Here is a 19,938-nt window from a genome sequence, read left to right as displayed (position 1 = left end):
GTTACTTGAGTCTTGTGGCATTCATTGATTAATTTATTGAGAATTATTGTGTGTTTGGGGGCAGGTAGAAGGGTCAAAGGTCATTTATAACCCCATTACATCACAGGTAAAGGGCCAAAGGTCATTCACATCTCCATGACATCATGGACAATAAGTCAAAGATCATTTATGTCCTCAAGTCATCATAGGCAATTACTCAATGTTACTTTTTAACCCAAGTGATGCCAATTTGTATTTCTTGCAAACAAGATTCATCAAACATTTTTTATAAAGCCATTGAAAGAAAGATTTTGTTCTCATTCACATCCTTCAGAGACATCCAAAAGCTTTGAAAAACAGTCATTCTTTATATGTTGTCAAGTATGACAGCCATTTAATCCAGAGCAAGACCATGCAAATTGGAATGAACAACCAACTAACGGGCCGGAAATTGTGGGATGGGAGGAGGCGGGTTCCCACTACGCAGCACGTGTGGCAGAATGGAGCTCCCTTCTGCCACCCTTGAATCTGTCCCAAATTGCAGAGGCAAGGATATTACCAAGGATGTGGCAGGCAGCAGGAAACATACACCCCCACCTTAAGGTGGAGCAAACAATCCATTCGCAGTCCTCGAATGCTCTTCTAAGCTGAAAGAAACTGACATTGCAATTTCTCATTGCATCATCTCATAAGAATCTATTTCTTGGCAGAACAATGTTAATCAATCCTTCCAGCAACAGTTTCAAAATTTTCAGATGACGCAAAACTTGGAAGTATTATGAGAAGGATAGTGATAAACTTCAAGAGGACATGGACAGGCTAGTGGAATGGGTGGACAAGTGACAGATGAAATTTAATGCAGGAAGTATGAAGTGATTCATTTTGGTAAGAACGAGGTGAGGCAATATAAAATAAAGGTGCAATTCTAAAGAGGGTGGGGGGCATGAAGAGAGGGATCTGAGGGTAAATATGCACAAATCATTGAAGGCGGCAGAGCAGGCTGAGAAAACAGTTACTAAAGCCCACGGGATTCTGGGCTTTAGAGATGGGGGCATAGAGTACAAATGCAAGGAAGTTATGATCAACCTGCATAAAACACTCAGTTGGAGTATTGTATCCTGTTCTGGGCACTGGACTTTAGGAAGGATGTGAAAGCTTTAGAAAGGGGTCAGAAAAGATTCACGAGGATGGTCCCAGGGATGAGGTTATGTGGATTGGTATGAGAAGCTGGGGCTGTTCTCCTTGGAGAAGAGAATATCAAAGAAGATTTGATAGAGGTATTCAAAATCATGAAGGGCCTGGACAGAGTAGATAGCGAGAAACTGTTCTGTTTGTCAGAAGGCTCCAGAGCCAAAGGACACCAGTTTAAGGTGATTGACAAATGAAGCGATGGCAATCTTTTCACACAGCAAGTGGTTAGGATCTGGAATGCATTGCCTGAGAGTGTGATGGAGGCAGGTTCAATCGAGGCCTTCAAAAGGGAATTGGATAATTATCTGAAGAGAAAAAAATTGTAAGGCTACAGGGAAAAGGCGGGGGAATGGCACTAGGTGAGTTGTTCTTGCAGAGAGCTGGCACAGACACGATGGGCTGAATGGCCTCTTTCTGTGTTGTAACCATTCTATGATAATTGTTCGTCTGTTGGGTTTGGAGCCGATTGCTGGGGTCTCAACAGAATTCATTATTAGTTTATGAAGTCATTACAGCATAGAAGGAGACGATTTGGCCCATACAATCCACACTGGCTCTGTATAGAACAGCCCGGTCAGTCACATTACGCTGCTCTATCCCCATAGCCCTGCAAGGTTATTTCCCTCAAGTACTTATTAAATTTCCTTTTGAAATCATTGATAGTCTTTGCTTCCACCACAATCATAGGCAGCGATTCCCCGGTCATTATAACTCGCTGTTGTAAAAAAGCTTTTCCTCACATCTCCTCCTGCATCTCTTACTCAAAACCTTAAATCCGTGTTTCCAAGTCCTTGTACCATCAGCTAATGGGAACAGCTTTTCTTTGTCTACCTTATCTAAACCTGTCCCGTCAGCTCAGAACTGACAAGTTCCATGCCCATTATATCAGGGTGTAGCCTGGGAACTTCTTGGGACACATTTGCTGGATATACGGTGGGATGGGCAGAGGAGTTGTTCTCTTTCCCCCCCAACAAAAAATGTTTAGGAGTGGGGCAGAACCTGGACCTCTCTCCTCCACCACGTCCCCAATTTCTGACCTCTGGTGACCAACCTGCTTGTTCTCTGTCATGATCCAGACTAGAATTTTAGACCCATGTTGTTTTGATGCTCTTGATTCACGGAGAACATAGACCAGGACATCTCCCTGTAAATACTGGGGGGTCACCATTAATCAGAAACTTAACTGGATCAGCCATATAGATACTGTGGCTCCAACAGCAGGTCAGAATCTGGGAATTCTGTGGGGAGTGGTTAACTTCCTGACTCCCCAAAGCCTGCCCATCATCTACAAGGCATGAGTCAGGAGTGTAATGAAATACTCTCCACTTGCCTGGATGAGTGCAGCTTCAACAACACTTAAGAAGCTTGACACCATCCAGGACAAAGCAGCCCACTTGATCGACATCCCACCTACTGCCTTAAACTCCCTCCACCACCACGCTTTGTGGCAGCAGTATGTACCACATGCTTGCAACAACTTGCCAAGCTTCCTTCAATAGCACCTTCCAAACCGGCAAAGTCTATTGCTTAAAAGATCAAGGATAGCAGATGCTTGGGAGCACCAGCACTTGCAAGTTCCCTTCCAAGCCACACACCAGCTTGACTTGGATCTATATCATCATTCCTTCACTGTTGCTGGGTCAAAATCTTGGCACTCCCTTCCCAACAGTAGTGTGGTGACCCTACACCAAGTGGACTGCAGAGGTTCAAGAAAGCAGCTCACCACGGGCTTCTCAAAGGCAATTAGACTCGGGCAAGAAATATTGATTTTGCTAGTGATGCCCAATTCCCAAGAATGAATTAAAAAATGACTACAAAAGAAGGCACAATGGTATACACAATTTGGAATGCATGCTCAGATTGCTGTCATCATAGCTGTGGATTCCATTATGCAAAACAACTTGCAGGTTCTCACAGCAGTATGCAGCAGTTCACCAGGCACCTTGCCACCCACACTGCAGGGCTCCTCCAGTCCCATCAATACTGTTGTAATGCAGCAGCTAATTTGCACTCAGCAAACTGCCACAAACAGTCATGTGATAATGACCATATAATCTATTTTTTGTGATGTTTCTTGAGGGATAAATATTGGCCAAAGATCCCACAATAACTCCCATGCTCTCCTTTCAAAATACAGTTGCACCATGAGAATTTTTATGTTCACCTGAGCAGGCAGATGGAGTTTTGGTTTAACATCTCATCTGAACGACAAGGCCTCCAAAAGTGCATCTCCCTCAGTGTGACACTGGAGCGTCAGCCTGAATTTTAGTGCTGAAGCCATGGAGTGGGATTTAAAACCGGAACCTTGTGACTCAGAGACAAAAGTGCTACCAACTGAGCTACAGCTGACACAGTTGACATTACCCCTTTAAGTGGTGCTGTGGTTCCCCACTGTCTCAGAGTTGGACATTGCACTTTGAGTGGTGCTGTAGTCCCAGCCTTGCTGAGTTGAACATGACCCTTTTAAGAGGTCCTGGTGGCCCCACCCTTTTGGAGTTGTACATTGCCCCTTTAAGAGCTCCTGCAGTCCCCATCTCTCGGAGTTGGATGTTGCCCCTTTAAGAGCTCCTGCAGTCCCCATCTCTCGGAGTTGGACGTTTCCCCTTTAAGTGCTCCTGCAGTCCCCACCTCTCTGAGTTGGACGTTTCTCCTTTAAGTGCTCCTGCGGTCCCCACCTCTCGGAGTTGGACGTTTCCCCTTTAAGTGCTCCTGCGGTCCCCACCTCTCGGAGTTGGACGTTTCCCCTTTAAGTGCTCCTGCGGTCCCCACCTCTCTGAGTTGGACGTTTCCCCTTTAAGTGCTCCTGCGGTCCCCACCTCTCGGAGTTGGACGTTTCCCCTTTAAGTGCTCCTGCAGTGCCCACCTCTCGGAGTTGGACCTTTCCCCTTTAATCTCTCCTCTCGCTCGGCCTGGAACCACGGTTTGTGTTGGATGTTATTAGCTTCGGGGCCGCTGCTATGAACCCGGATTTGCGCAAAGAGCGGGAGTCGGCTTCTTTCCACACCGAGGCCCTGATACATATTCTAGATGGAGGGGCCGAGAAAACCCGGCGCCGCCGGGAGATTGGTGAGAGCCCGGGCAAAGGGGGTGGGGGACTGAGGGCCCCGGGGAGGGCCCGATCCTATCGGCTGTTGGAGGGAGTCTGTGGGATCAGGGGGCAGAGGCTGGGGATCAGGGGGGGCTCAGGCTGGGGAGAGGGGGGGCTCACAGGGGCTGGGGGTGGGAGGCTGGGGTTGGGGTGGGGAAGAAGGGTTTGGGGATGGGGAGTGGGGGAAAGAGGGCTCTTGGGGTATGGGTTATGATTGTGATTGTGTTGAATTGAAGTAGTTGCAAAGGTCTCCGAACACTGAACTTTCCTTATCTGCTTGCTTCAATGTAATGCAACAGTGCATCAGCTAAGTGGCTGTTGACAGTGTTATCTTGACAGTTGATATGAATAGCAATCTATTCAACCTGGTCTTCACCTGATTTCCCACATACATACTGTCCAGTGGGAATAACTGGGCATTCGCGTTCTCATTCCCCCAAAGCCACATACCAAGGACAGTAGTTGCACCTCCCAGCACTTTGCCAAACACACTTGTGTATTCAAGCCCTTGTACAACTTCAGAAAGCGCTTTCATTTACAGAACATATTTAAAGGTGCCCTGAAGTACTTCTAATCACTAGTTTAATACAGGAAACGTGACAGCCAATTTGTGCACAGCCAGATCCCACAAACAGCTCTAAAATGAATGACCAGGTTACCTTTTTATGTACTGGTCCTCTCTGATTGGAGTGACACTGGTGGAGTGACTCTAATGAATCCATTTAACATTTTAAATACCTTGATCAGGTCACCCTTCAATCTCCTACACTAAAATTTATCTATCCTGGCATTATTCTGAAAGCCACCTGAATTCTATGAACCTGCTTGACCGTGTATGTAGGACAAGTTAGGCACATTGCTTCAAAAGCTTCTTGATGTATGCACGTTGTTTTCAAACTACTTGCGTGAATGTCTGAAATGAAAGTTTCCTTTGATTATGTCTTTGTAATTTGATCTCTACAATCTTTTAAAACTGGAGCAGAAGTCGTACATTCAGTACATTAGTAACCCTGCCTCTCAGTACACGGCAACTCAAATAGATGACAAAGCACCTTATAAAAAGCACGAAGGTTTGAAACACTATACCTCACTGTACGTGATGGTAAAAATATACCAGCAGCTTCTTAACAAAGGAAAAAAACTCACCAATGTTTCAGATACATTTGGAAATGCTGGTGTGCATCTAGCATTTTCTGTTTGATATAGAGTTCCCAGTATTAGCATTTCATTTAAAAAAAAAAACCTTTCTTGTCTGAAACTGCAGTGGAGAGAAAAAGTACTTGCATTAATGTAGCACCTTTCACAGACTTGGAACACCCCCAAAGTGCTTCACTGCCAATAAAGTACTTTTGAAATGAATCACTGTTGCAGTGTAGGAAATGCAGCACTGTAAATGTCACAAATCATCACCTTTCGGCTTCTCCCATGTACAAGGGGTCACCACAACTGCTGATTGATTACATTATCTCCTCCTGTCTCTCACCAATTCCTTTTCCAATCCCTCTGTGTTTAAGTCTCTCACCACCACGTCTTTCCACCTGCTCTTGGATCTTCCTTGTTATAAGTCACTGTTCATTCACAGATGAGGAAGGAATCTGGAGCCAGTCTTTCCTTAACACAGGTTTACCAATTCCATCACTTGCCTCAACAGATGACCGTACCCTTTCATCTCTTCTCAGCTACTTTTTTTGTTGCCTCCACAATCTCCACTGACCCCTTGATGTGCTGGTTCCTGATTTTTGTTCTTTCTTGTTACTCCATATATACATCTCAGCACCTACATCTCATTAGTATCCAGTTGTTGTTCCCCTCTTCTTGATGTTGTCCAAGTTTCTGCGCTATGCCTGTCTCACATCTGTCTTGTAGATTCCCCCTTTCAGTTTCAACAGTGCTTTTCTATCACATAGCACTCCACTGCACTTCTTCCAATTACTCCAACCAGAATTAATCTGTTGCTTAGTTAGTGGGAGGCAGTGACATCATGGTATTGTCACTGGGCTAGTAATCCAGAGACTCAGGGTAATGCTCTGGGGAACTGGGTTCCAAAGCACAATTCAGGCAATAAAAAGCTGGAATTAGAGGTCTAATGATGACCATGAAACCATTATCGATTGCTGTAAAAACCCATCTGGTTCATTAATGTCCTTTAGGTAAGGGAATTTGCCACCCATACCTGGTGTGGCCTACATGTGACTCCAGATCCACAACAATGTGTTGATTCTTAAATGCTGTCTGAAATGGCCTAGCAAGCCACTCAGTTGTATCAAATCGCTAGAAAGTCAATAAGGAATGAAACCGATGGACCACCCGCCATCGCCCTAGGCACCGGAAATGACGATGGCAAACTCAGCCCTGTCAACCCTGCAAAGTCCTCCTTGCTAAGTCTTCCTTGTGCCACAATTGGGAGAGCTGTCTCAGACTAGCCAAGCAGCAACCTGAAATAGTCATACTCACGGAATCATGCCTTAAATATAACACCCCAGACACCATCATCCCTGGGTAGATTCTGTCCCACCAGCAGGACAGACCCAGCAGAGGTGTCAGCACAGTAGTGTACAGTCGGGAGGGAGTTGCACTGAAAGTCTTCAACATGGACCCTGGACCCCATGAAGTCTCATGGCATCAGATCAAACATTGGCAAGGAAACCGCCTGCTGAATACCATGTACCCCCTCCGCTGATGAATCAGTACTCCTCCATGTTGAAAACCACTTGGAGGAAGCACTGAGGGTGGCAAGGGTGCAGAATGTACTTTGGGTGGGGGACTTCAATGTTGATCACCATGAGTGGCTTGTAAGCACCAGTACATACCAAACTGGCTGAATCCTAAATGACAAAACTGCTAGGCTGGGTCAGTGGCAGGTGGTGAGGGAATCAACAAGAGGGAAAAACATACTTGACCTCATCCTCACCAACCTGCCTGCCACAGATATGTCTGTCCATGACAGTATCTGTAGGAGTGACCACCGCACAGTCTTTGTGGAAACTAAGCCCCGTATTCACAATGAGGATACCCTCCATCGTGTTGTGTGGCACCGTGCTAAATGGATTTTGTACAGATCTAGCAACTCAACACTTTACCGACAGAGGGCGCTGATGAGAAGTGACTGAAGCATTCTGGGAGAAGTCACTGCAGCCACCGCGATTCAGGAGTGAATCGAGGAGAAGGACTCTTGCATTTAACAGGAGGAAGAGCATCCAACAGAGGGCACTGGTGAGAAGTGACTGAAGCATTCTGGGAGAAGTCACCGCAGACACCGCGACTCAGGAGGGAATTGAGGAGGACCCACTGTCAAAGAATAGAATAGCCCCAAACATTACATTGCTGTAGTGTTTCCATCCCCCCCTCCTCCTCAAACCTAAAAAAAAAGAGAGGAAGAGGCAGTGCCTTCAGGAGTGCACCAGACCTGCGAGGGACACTCTTTTGAAAGTGGATTTTAAAGAAAAAGCAGCTGATTGGTGAGTAAATCCTGGGAGCAGTCTCGGAGGGAGGAGCACTGGAGCGGTGACCTCGGGGCACAGAGGAACTGAAGCCAAAACTGAAAAAGTGACATCACAGGAAAGCTGTGACCTGATTGGTTGGTAGGAAATTTGCACCAAATTTGGAAAAAAAAACACTGTAAAGCTAATTAATAAATTAATTATTAAAGTCGAGATGGCTAGGCAGGTGATGTGCTGTAGTTGTATGATGTGGGAGCTGGCATATCCCATTGCAAGCCGCAGTGACCACATCTGCAGCAAGTGTTGGTTGCTGGAGGAACTCTGGCTCAGAATTGATGAGCTGGAGTCTGAGCTCCGGATCCTGCGGCACATCCGGGAGGGGGAGAGTTACCTGGACACTTTGTTTCAGGAGGTGGTCACACCCGGTAGATTAAGTACCTCAAGTTCGGTCAGTGCTCAGGGTTAGCAGGGTGTGACTGCAAGTGAGGCAGGTAGAGGGATTCCGTGTTCAGGAACAGAGGAGCCTCAGCTCTTGACCTTGTCCAACAGGTACGAGGTACTTGCTCCCTGTGTGGACGAGGAAGAGGGCTGCAGGGACGATGAGCCAGCTGACCACGGCACCATGGCACAGGAGGCTATTCAAGAGGGGGGAGCAAAATGACAAGTGGTAGTTGTAGGGGATTCTATAGTTAGAGGAATTGATAGCTTCCTTTGTAAGCAGGATCGAGAGTCCCGCATGGTATGTTGCCTGCCCGGTGCCAGGGTGAGGGACATCTCTGACCGGCTTGAAAGGATTTTGGAGAGGGAGGGGAAGGATCCAGTTGTTGTGGTCCATGGGACAAATAACATAAGTAAGACTAGGAAAGAGGACCTGTTTGGGGATTATCAGGAACTAAATTAAAGAACAGGTCCTCAAGGGTTATAATCTCCGGATTACTACCTGAGCCACGTGCAGATTGGCATAGGGACACGAGAATAAGGGAAGTAAACATGTGGCTAAAGGAGTGGTGCGGAAAAGAGGGGTTCCATTTCGTGGGGCACTGGCATCAGTATTGGAACAGGAGGGATCTGTACCGTTGGGACGGTCTCCACCTGAACAGATCTGAGGCCAGTGTTCTAGTGAAAAGGGTAAATAGGGTGGTCAACAGGACTTTAAACTAGAAAGTTGAGGGGGAGGGAAGGGTAAGACTCCAAGAAGTATGACTAATGGGAAACAAAGCAGCAGGTTAGCATGTGGGGGGCATGGAAAATTCTGAAAAAACTGAAAAGAAAGGAGAGCCCAGGAGAGGCTATTAAAGTCCCCAGAACACAAAATAGGACAGAGTGTTTGGAAAGGGCTAGGAATCTAACTTCAAGCACATCAGATAAAGGGATGACAATGAGAAAGGGGACGGGAAATACAGGACTGAAGGTGTTGTATCTGAATGCATGCAGTATACGAAATAAAGTAAATGAGCTTGTGGCACAGATTGAAATTGGCAGGTATGATGTGGTGGGCATTAAGGAGACATGGCTGCAAGGGGATCAGGACTGGGAGCTAAATATCCAAGGATATCAAGGATATACATCCTATCGAAAAGATAGGCAGATTGGCAGAGGGGGTGGGGTTGCTTTGTTAGTAAGAAATGAAATTAAATCGATAGCAAGAAATGATGTAGGGTCAGATGATGTAGAATCTGTGTGGGTAGAGTTGAGGAACTGCAAAAGTAAAAAAAAACATAATGGGAGTTATGTACAGGCCTCCAAACAGTAGTCAGGATGTGGGGCACAAGATACACCAGGAGATAGAAAAGGCGTGTAAGAAAGGCAAGGTTACAGTGATCATGGGGGATTCCAATATGCAAGTAGACTGGGAAAATCAGGTTGGTAGTGGATCCCAAGAAAAAATATTTGTGGAATGTCTACGAGATGGCTTTTTGGAGCAGCTTGTGGTGGAGCCCACTAGGGAACAGGCAATTCTAGATATAGTGATGTGTAATGAGGCAGATTTGTTAAGGGAGCTTGAAGTGAAGGAACCCCTAGGAGGAAGTGACCATAATATGATAGAATTTACCCTACAATTTGAGAGGAAAAAGCTGGAATCAGATGTAACGGTACTACAGTTGAATAAAGGCAACTTCAGAAGCATGAGGGAGGAGCTGGCCAGAATTGACTGGGAGATGAGCCTAGCAGGAAAGACAGTGAAACAGCAATGGCAGGAGTTTCTGGGAGTAATTTGGGAGACACAGCAAAAATTCATCCCTAGAAAGAAGAAGCATACTAAAGGGAGGACGAGGCAACCATGGCTGACAAGGGAAGTCAAGGACAGCATAAAAGCTAAAGAAAGTATACTATGTGGTGAAGAGCAGTGGGAAACTAGGGGATTGGGAAGCCTACAAAGACCAACAGAGGACAACCGAAAAAAGAAATAAGGAGGGGGAAGATTAAATATGAGGGTAAACTAGCCAGTAATATAAAAGAAGATTGCAAGAGTTTTTTTTAGATATATAAAGGTTAAGAGAGAGGCAAAAGTGGACATTGGGCCGCTGGAAAATGACGCTGGAGAAGAAGTAGTGGGGAACAAAGAAATGGCGGAGGAACTGAATATGTACTTTGCGTCAGTCTTCATGGTGGAAGACACTAATAACATCCCCAAAGTTCAAGAGAGTCGGAGGGCAGAGATGAGTATGGTGGCCATTACCAAGGAGAAGCTGCTGGGAAAACTGAAAGGTCTGAAGGTGGCTAAATCACCTGGACCAGATAGATTGCACCCCAGAGTTCTGAAGGAGATAGCTGAAGAGATAGTGGAGGCTTTAGTGGTGATCTTTCAGGAATCACTGGAGTCAAGGAGGGTCCCAGAGGACTGGAAAATTGCTAATGTAACCCCCCTGTTTAAGAAGGGAGTGAGGCAACAGATGGGAAATTACAGGCCAATTAGCCTAACCTCGGTCGTTGGTAAGATTTTAGAGTCCATTATTAAGGATGAGATTTCAGAATACTTGGAAGTGCATGGTAAAATAGGGCAAAGTCAGCATGGTTTCATCAAGGGGAAGTCATGCCTGACAAGTCTGTTAGAATTCTTTGAGGTGGTAACGAGTAGGTTAGACAAAGGACAGCCAATGGATGTTATCTACTTGGACTTCCAGAAGGCCTTTGACAAGGTGCTGCACAGGAGGCTGCTCAGTAAGATAAGAGCCCATGGTGTTAGAGGCAAGGTACTAGCATGGGTAGAAGATTGGTTGTCTGGCAGGAGGCAGAGATTGGGGATAAGTGGGTCCTTTTCAGAATGGCGGCCGGTGACTAGTGGAGTTCCGCAGGGGTCAGTGTTGGGACCACAACTTTTCACTTTATACATTAATGATCTGGATGAAGGAAGTGAGGGCATCCTCGCTAAGTTTGCAGATGATACAAAGATAGGTGGAGGGACAGGTAGTATTGAGGAGGTGGGGAGGCTGCAGAAGGATTTGACAGGTTAGGAGAATAGACAAAGAAATGGCAGATGGAATACAACGTGGGAAAGTGTGAGGTCATGCACTTTGGTAGGAAGAATAGAGGCATAGACTATTTTCTAAATGGGGAGAGAATTCAGAAATCAGGAGTGCAAAGGGACTTGGGAGTCCTAGTCCAGGATTCTCTTAAGGTTAACTTGCAGGTTGAGTCGGTAGTTAGGAAGACAAATGCAATGTTGGCATTTATTTCGAGAGGACTAGAATATAAAAGCATGGATGTGCTGCTGAGGCTTTATAAAGCTCTGGTCAGACTGCATTTAGAATATTGTGAGCAATTTTGGGCCCCGTATCTCAGGAAGGATGTTCTGGCCCTGGAGAGGGTCCGGAGGAGGTTCACAAGAACGATCCCAGGAATGAAAGGCTTAACATATGAAGAATGTTTGAGGACTCTGGGTCTGTACTCAATGGAGTTTAGAAGGATGAGGGGGGATCTGATTGAAACTTACAGAATACTGAAACGCCTGGATAGAGTGGACGTGGGGAAGATGTTTCCATTAGTAGGAGAGACTAGGACCTGAGGGCACAGCTTCAGAGTAAAGGGAAGACCTTTTAGAACAGAGATGAGGAGAAACTTCTTTAGCCAGAGAGTGGTGAATCTATGGAATTCAATGCCACAGAAGGCTGTGGAGGTCAGGTCATTGAGTGTATGTAAGACCGATATAGATAGGTTCTTGATTTTTAAAGGGATCAAAGGTTACGGGGAGAAGGCTGGAGAATGGGTTTGAGAAAGTTATGAGCCATGATTTAATGGCGGAGCAGACTTAATGGACCAAATGGCCTAATTTCTGCTCCTATGTCTTAAGGTCTTATGGTTACCACCAAGCCAGGGGATCAACCCTGTTTCAATGAAGAGTGCTGCAGGACATGTTAAGAGCAGCAGCAGGCACACCTAAAAATGAGGTGTCAACCTGGAAAAGCTACAACACAGGATTACTTGAGTGCCAGACAGCATAAACAGCAAGCGATAGAGATAAGCCAGTCCACAACCAACAGATCGGATCTAAGCTCTCGAGTCCTGCCAAATTCAGTCGTGAATGGTGGTGGACAATTAAACAACTCTCTGAAGGAGGCGGCTCTACAAATATCCCCATCCTCAATGATTCGGGAGCCCAGCACATCAGTGCAAAAGATAAGATTGAATTAATTTCAACAATCTCCAGCCAGAAGTGCCGAATGGATGATCCATCTCAGCCTCCTCCGGAGGTCCCCAGCATCATAAGTGCCAGTCTTCAGCCAATTCAGTTCACTCCATGTGATATCGAGAAACAGCTAAAGGCACTGGATACTGCAAAGGCTATGGGCCCGGACAATATTCCAGCAATAGTACTGAAGATTTGTGCTCTAGAACTTGTCGCATCGCTAGCCAAGCTATTCCAGTACAGCTACAACACTGGCATCTACCTGGCTATGTGGAAAATTGCCCAGGCATTTATGTCCTGTATACACACATCTAACACAGCCGATTGCCTCCCCATCAATCTACTCTATATCATCAGTAAAGTGATGGACAGGATCATCAACAGTGCTATCAAGCGGCACTTAATTAGCAATAACCTGCTTATTGGTGCTCGGTTTGTGTCCTACCAGGGCAACTCATTGCCTGAGCTCATCACAGCCTTGGTTCCAACATGGACAAAAGAGCTGAACTCTAGAGGTGAAGTGAGTGACTGCCCTTGACATCAAGGCAGCATTTGACTGAGTGTGACATAAAGGAGCCCTAGCAAAACTGGAGTCAATGGGAATCGGGGGAAAACTCCCCACTGGTTGGAGTCATACCTAGCACAAAGGAAAATGGTTGTGGTTGTTGGAAGTCAATCTTTCAGTCCCAGGATGTCACTGCAGCAGTTCCTCAGGGTAGTGTACTAGACCCAACTATTTTCAGCTGCTTCATCAATGACCTACCCTCCATCATAAGGTCAGAAGCAGGGATGTTCATTGATGATTGCACAATGGTCAGCACCATTCGTGACTCCTAAGATATTGAAGCAGTCCATGTCCAAATGCCCTGAAAATGGGCACCTAGCTGGAATGGCAAGGCCTCTGACTGACTGAGAATCCTGAGAAACGAGACGAGAAACCCCAGATAGAATGGGAATGTAGTTGCAGGGGTGGGGAGGGGAGTGTAGGTAGGTACAGTCATGTCAGCCTTGTTCAGGAATCTGGAATGACAGTCAAGCTAAGCTTTGTTCACTATGTACAGCACCAACTGCTAAGTTTGTGACTGGCCCAGGACTAAAGCCATGATCCCAATACTGTTGGTATCCCGATGGCAGAAATGCTGCTCACCAGGCGGCGTGTCAGTGATATTCCAACACAGACAGGCCATTAAATAGCAGGGAAGGGAGAGAAAGTGTGAAATCAATCAGAAGCTGTGTAGTGAGTAAGTAGGTGGTAGACAGTTACACCTGAAAACGTGCTAGTGTCCCCAATAAGAGCCACTGAACCTAAACTTCAGCAAGAGAAGGGAGGTGTCTTACAGAAGTATTCAACAGGCATGTTGCTGAACCTGTCAGATTACCTTTAAGATGAAGGGAAGATAAAAGATTTTGCAATCACTAATCATGTGAATGTTCACTATATTGGACAGCCCTGCCAAAAGAAATCATGCAAATCCCTTTAACAAGACACTGAAGAACTTTCCATTCAGCAATATAAATGTGCAGAGTTTATATAGTTTAGATGGGGGTGTGATTACTAATCCATTTGTAAAGAGATTCTTTAACCAAATCAATTTGAGAGCCACTAGTCTAATCAATTCTAACCTAACCATTCGTAAGGGCTAGAAGTCTGGGAACAGATGAAGCCCTTTGGAGAATATAAAGAAAGTATGAAGAAGCTTAAGCAAGGAGTCAGGAGGGCTAAAAGGGGTCATGAAAAGTCATTGGCAACCAGGATTAAGGAAAATCCCAAGGCTTTTTATACATATGTAAGAAGCAAGAGGGTAGCCAGGGAAAGGGTAGGCCTACTCGGACAGAAGTGGGAATCTATGTGTGGAGCCAGAAGAAATGGGAGAGATACTAAATCAGTACTTCTCATCAGTATTCACCAAAGAGAAGGACTTAGCGGTTGATTTGTCTATTGAAAAGTGTGTAGATAGCCTGGATCATGTTGAGATCAAAAAAGAGGAGGTGTTAGGCGTCTTGAAGAATATTAAGGTGGATAAGTCCCCAGGGCCAGATGGGATCTACCCCAGAGTACTGAGGGAGGCAAGGGAGGAGATTGCTGGGGCCTTGACAGAAATCTTTGTATCCTCACTGGCTACGGGTAAGGTCCCAGAGGACTGGAGAATGGCCAATGTTGTTCCATTGTTTAAGAAGGGTAGCAGAGATAATCCAGGAAATTACAGGCCGGTGAGCCTTACGTCAGTGGTAGGGAAATTATTGGAGAAGATTCTTCGTTACAGGATTTACCACCATTTGGAAGCAAATGGGCGTATTAGTGAGAGGCAGCATGGTTTTGTGAAGGGGAAGTCGTGTCTCACTAACTTGATCGAGTTTTTCGAGGAAGTGACAAAGCTGATCAACGATGGAAGGGCAGTGGATGTTATCTACATGGATTTCAGTAAGGCCTTTGACCAGGTCCTTCATGGCAGACTGGTACAGAAGGTAAAGTCGCACGGGATCAGAGGTGAGCTGGTAAGATGGATACAGAATTGGCTTGGTCATAGAAGACAGAGGGTAGCAGTGGAAGGGTGCTTTTCTGAATTGAGAGCTGTGACTAGAGGTGTTCCTCAGGGATCAGTGCTGGGACCTTTGCTGTTTGTAGTATACGTAAATGATTTGGAGGAAAATGTAACTGAGCTAATTATTAAGTTTGCAGATGATGCTAAGATTGGAGGAGTTGCAGATAGTGAAGAGGATTGTCAAAGGATACAATGGGATATTGATCAGTTGGAGACTTGGGCGGAGAAATGGCAAATGGGGTTTAATCCGGACAAATGCAAGGTAATGCGTTTTGGAAGGTCTAATACAGGTAGGAATTATACAGTAAATGGCAGAACCCTTAAGTGCATCGATGGGCAGAGAGATCTGGGTGTACAGGTCCACAGGTCACTGAAAGAGGCAACACAGGTGGATAAGTTAGTCAGGAAGGCATATGGCATGCTTGCCTTCATTGGCAGGGGTATTGAGTATAAAAGCTGGGAAGTCATGCTGCAGCTGTATAGAACCTTGGTTAGGCCACACTTGGAATATTGCGTGCAATTCTGGTCGCCACATTACCAGAAGGGTATGGAAGCGTTGGGAAGGGTGCAGAGGAGGTTTACCAGGATGCTGCCTGGTCTGGCGGTTATTAGCTATGAGGAAGGCTTGGAGAAACTCGGATTGTTGTTACTAGAGCGAAGAAGATTGAGGGGCGACTTGATAGAAGTTTACAAAACTATGAGTGGCATGGACAGAGTAGATAGGCAGAAGCTTTTTCCCCAGGCTGGAAGAGTCAATTAATAGGGGACATAGATTTAAGGTGAGAGGAGAAAACTTTAGAGGAGATGTGCGGGGCAAGTTTTTTACGCAGAGGGTAATGAGTGTCTGGAATTCACTGCCAGAGGAGGTGGTGGAAGCAGGTATGATAGTGGTGTTTAAGAGGCAGCTTGACAAATACATGAATAGGATGAGAATAGAGGGATACGGACCCTGGAAGTGCAAAATGATTTAGTTTGACAGGTAATATGATCGGCGCAGGCTTCAAGGGCCAAAGGGCCTGTTCCTGTGCTGTACTTTTCTTTGTTTTTTGTTCGATGTTTTACCTAACATGAAAAATTAAAATTCTCTACTTTTGCATTCTGTTCCACGAGAAATGAATCTATCCTTTTTTCGCTTTTTAAGAAAATATGGCTTTGTTAACCTGCATTGTTACTCTTAATAGTTTGAGTATCTATACTGTGAGGAGACTAAGACCTCACACTATGTTTTAATATAGGTAGATATCGTCATGGTTATTTATAAAATTTTAAAAACTGAATAAAGATCCTTAAAATTGCTGAAACTGCGTCTGTCTGTGACCCCTGAACAAAAGAAGCCATTTTGCAGTTTCAGAAATCTCATACGCTGCTATCTCTGAGGAGCTACTAACAATCACCTGGGGACTGCACAGCCCAACGTCAAAGAGAGCTAAAGAAAGGCCAAGTACATTTAATAACCAGGCTGGCCAGAAGGAGATGGATTGTCTGCTAAGACAAAGGCCCCGCAACCTTCCTTTTAATTGCTAATGGCTAAGACTCTTTGGAATCCAGACACATTCTTTGTCAAATATGATGTTAAGGTGGGAGCCATGTGACATGGGCCTCTGGTTTGTGGAACAAGTAACATTGCCGTGCTGAACTGCATAACTCAGTCTGCTGCCACATTGAAGGAGCTCTGGACCAGGTTGGACACCTGGCCCCAGCTATCCTGCTTCTGCTGGAAGTTGTACTATCACCTACACGACTAATTCATCTCTGCATGCCTATCTTGTCGTGTGAAGTCAGCACCACCGGAAAAGTGAATTATCCAGCATTGATTTTCAATCCACTGACCTCCATGAAGGATTACGTCATTGGACTTTGATTCTGGACTCTGGAACCCACCTGAAATGATTTTTTTTTCCTCTGTGGTCTCTGAACTGTAAATCCTTTCTCTATCCCTCTCTTTACTATTTGAATATGAAGGGGGCATTGTGAACCCTCTTTTGTGTTTTGAGTGTGTGCAAATAAACCAACCCTTTGAATTCACATTATCTCGAGTTTGCTGTGGGATTATTAATAGAAATTGGATCGCACCAAAACTGAGGGGTTGGGAAATACACCACTGTTTATAAAGAGGGAAACATATCAAACTGTTTACGGACAGGTGGCGCGAGGAGAAATGAGTGCTGTTTAAGTTAACCCCCCCTCCTGTCTGTGACAGTACACTTGGATCCCTTTGCACCTCTACACTGTTTGGACCTTACTTCCAAGCAGTATTTGAGTTGGGATATAGCTATACAGTTGGAGTATAGAAATAGTTGGCGACTGGAAGTGGATTGAGGATTGGTCAAGAATGTGGAGCGGAGATGAAGGATCTGACTGACTGAAGAAATGTTGGCTGAATCCTGCTTTGTAGCATTCAGCCCAGTGATTGGAACTCTAACAGTGAACTATCACAAATTGTGTTTGGCGAATGGTATAGTGGAGGTCTGATTGAACACTCTTGTGGGCTGACCTCACTAATTTCTTTTTCTTTACATTTTAGAAGCCCTCGCGCTCAACGATCCTGAGCTCCAACACGAAGACCTGAACTTCCTATCCCGTAGTGAGCGCTATGATATGGCAGTAAAGAAAAGTGCGCTGATGGTGAGGAAGATTCGGGAGCATGCCATCTCGAACCCAGAGGAAATCATGTGGTTTAAGAGGTGTGTGCTATGTTTGGTTAATTTTGTAAGCATAACCCCGCCCCCCCTCCCAGATACATAGGGTAAATGGAAAGGGCCTGCTCTTGTGAATCCTTGGCCTGTATTCCCTTGAGTATAGATGATCAAGGGGTGATTTGACCGAGATGTTAAAAAGATTCACTTGGGTAGATACGGAGAATCAGGAATGAGAGGGCATTTTCTTAGAATTGACCTAGGCTGTTCAAGACTAGAATCAGGAAGCACTTTTTCTTGAGTGTAGTGGGAACCTGAAACTCTCAAAGCCTGTAGATGTTGGATAGTTCAGGCTTTAAAGACTGATATCAATAGATTTTTGGTAAAGCTTTCAAGGGAACTAAGGTGGGTGAATTGCATTGAAGTAGAAGCCTTAAGAAGTAGAAGCAAGAGTAAGCTATGCAGCCCCTCAAGACTCTTCCACCATTTAATATGACTGATCTTTGACCTTAACTGTGCATCAGCCTATCCCCACATCCCTTTGTTCCAAGTCCAAAAAATCTATTGATCCTAGTCCTGAATGTATCAGTGACTGAGCACTCAGTCATTGGGGGTAGAAAATTCCAGATATTCTCAAATATGAGTGAAAAAATTTCTCCTCATTTCAGTTCTAAATGGTTGACATTTTATCTAATTGTATGGCTCGAGGGGTTGAATGGCCTACTCCTGTTCATATATTTTCCAGGGTCTGCCATTATGTTATGCAGAATGATTCTTCGCCATTTTGAATCCTATGCAACCTTCCACTTTACCAACATACTAACACTGCCGTCTTGAGTGTGCAGTCATTTGTTAAGGGTACTTGTCTCTCGATCAAGGTAGTGACAAAACAAGTGGTCTTTGAAAGCCCACTTGACACTCAAATATATTATGAAATGACAGGTTACTCCACTGTAGCAGTGCCTCCAAAACCCCTTCCTACTATGGATTTTCAAATGTTTTCCCTTCAGATTGGGTTGCTGCAAAAAATTCATTTCAGTTGACGGGAAAATAGCTAAATTAAGTCACTGCAGATCTGCAATCAATTCTCCTGCAACAGCTGCTCCTGAGTTGTTAGAAATGTTGCTGAAAAGCAATCAGTTTCTAGAATCCACTTGTGTGGTTTCAACAGGAACCCGCTGGATCCTGATTAACTGTTTTTAAAAAAATTTTCAGCTAGCGGGAATGCCCCTTTCTTACCATCCTTTCTGACGTCAGTCACCTACGACAGCATTGACCTGGGACCTTCCACGAGCTGTATGGACTAAAATTTACCTGCTGAACCGTATGGGGAGGCCATGAAATATCTGATATTAAAACAAACCTGATCTAACTAAATATCTAATAACAAGTACCTGGTCTTTTGTGACAGTAAACAATTAGAAACTAGTCTACTACAAAATTCAAAGCTCTTTTATGCACTAACAATTGGATAATTTGAATTTAAACAGCTTGAATTCAGAGTAGACTGTATTAACATCTAAAACTTATTTTTAGGAGGGGGTGATGGAACTAGCTGAGTTGATCTCACAGAGAGCTGGAATGGACACAAAGGGCCAAATGACCTCCATCTGTACTGTAACCATTGTATGAATCTATAACATTTCTTTTGCAGCCAAAGCCTTAATGAACGGAATTGAATGAGGCTGCACAATTGTAGATTTGGTGTTTAGTGCTGTAGGTTAACGTGGGAACAGAATATAAAATATATTGTTAGCTGAGGGGCCTGAACTGCAGTGCCCTAGAAACATAACACCTGCAATTTGTGCTTTGGTGTTTGGTTTGAAATTCAGGTTTTAAAAGGATAACTGCTGTCCTAGCAGTTCCAAAATAGTTAATTATTGATTAGGTTAATTACTAATTAAATTCCAAGTAACCTTACATTCTGCAACAGGTCAACATTTTCTGCTCTATGCTGAGTGAAGGAGGTTGGTTGCAGTCCACATGTATCCTTTATAAGCTTATGCTTAGTGAGAGAAACAGACTTGTGAGACTATACTGTTCATAAAGAAGCTCCTGTGTGGGGGGAATGATTAATTTAGCTCTCTTTAATCAGTCTTAACCATAAACATAGCAGGCCTTTTGATGCTGTCCAAGATGTAGGAATTGAAAGTTTGAGTTGGGTAAATGGGATGGCCATTGACTGTTTATGCCACTGTTTGATTTGCAATTCTCCCCTACATAAACCAGCTTGATCAAAGGAACCATGACAGGGCTAAAGTGAGTGTAATGAATAATAATTACATCAAATCTAGAGCCAATTGGTCCATTAAGCTCACTTCCAGCTAAGATCCCCATGTACATTTGTAGCAAGCAGACTTTTACATCACCTGTTCACACCTTACTTTAGGAGACACTCCCTTCCTTCCATGACCACCTTCACTTAAAAGAATAA

The 19,938-nt window shown here is 44.8% G+C and overlaps 1 protein-coding gene across 4 annotated transcripts in view; it reads left to right on the top strand.

Moving 5' to 3' along the window:
* The first annotated feature begins 4,037 nt into the window (after positions 1–4,037).
* Positions 4,038–19,938, top strand: part of acox1 (acyl-CoA oxidase 1, palmitoyl) — a 44,581-nt gene continuing 28,680 nt past the window's right edge. For 2 of the 4 annotated variants that reach the window (XM_041217381.1, XM_041217382.1), the window contains exons 1-2: positions 4,038–4,236; positions 17,393–17,552. In XM_041217381.1, the coding sequence (XP_041073315.1) occupies positions 4,128–4,236; positions 17,393–17,552 (269 nt within the window). In that variant the 5' untranslated portion in view covers positions 4,038–4,127. Of the gene's footprint in view, positions 4,237–17,392; positions 17,553–19,938 lie in introns of those variants that run through there. The other 2 variants (XM_041217384.1, XM_041217383.1) reach the window with 2 other exon arrangements.

This window comes from Carcharodon carcharias, chromosome 22 (genome assembly GCF_017639515.1).
Source record: "Carcharodon carcharias isolate sCarCar2 chromosome 22, sCarCar2.pri, whole genome shotgun sequence".
Lineage (NCBI taxonomy): Eukaryota > Metazoa > Chordata > Chondrichthyes > Lamniformes > Lamnidae > Carcharodon > Carcharodon carcharias.
Note: the sequence above shows the minus strand (reverse complement) of the source record. Positions and strands in the feature narration are given on the sequence as shown.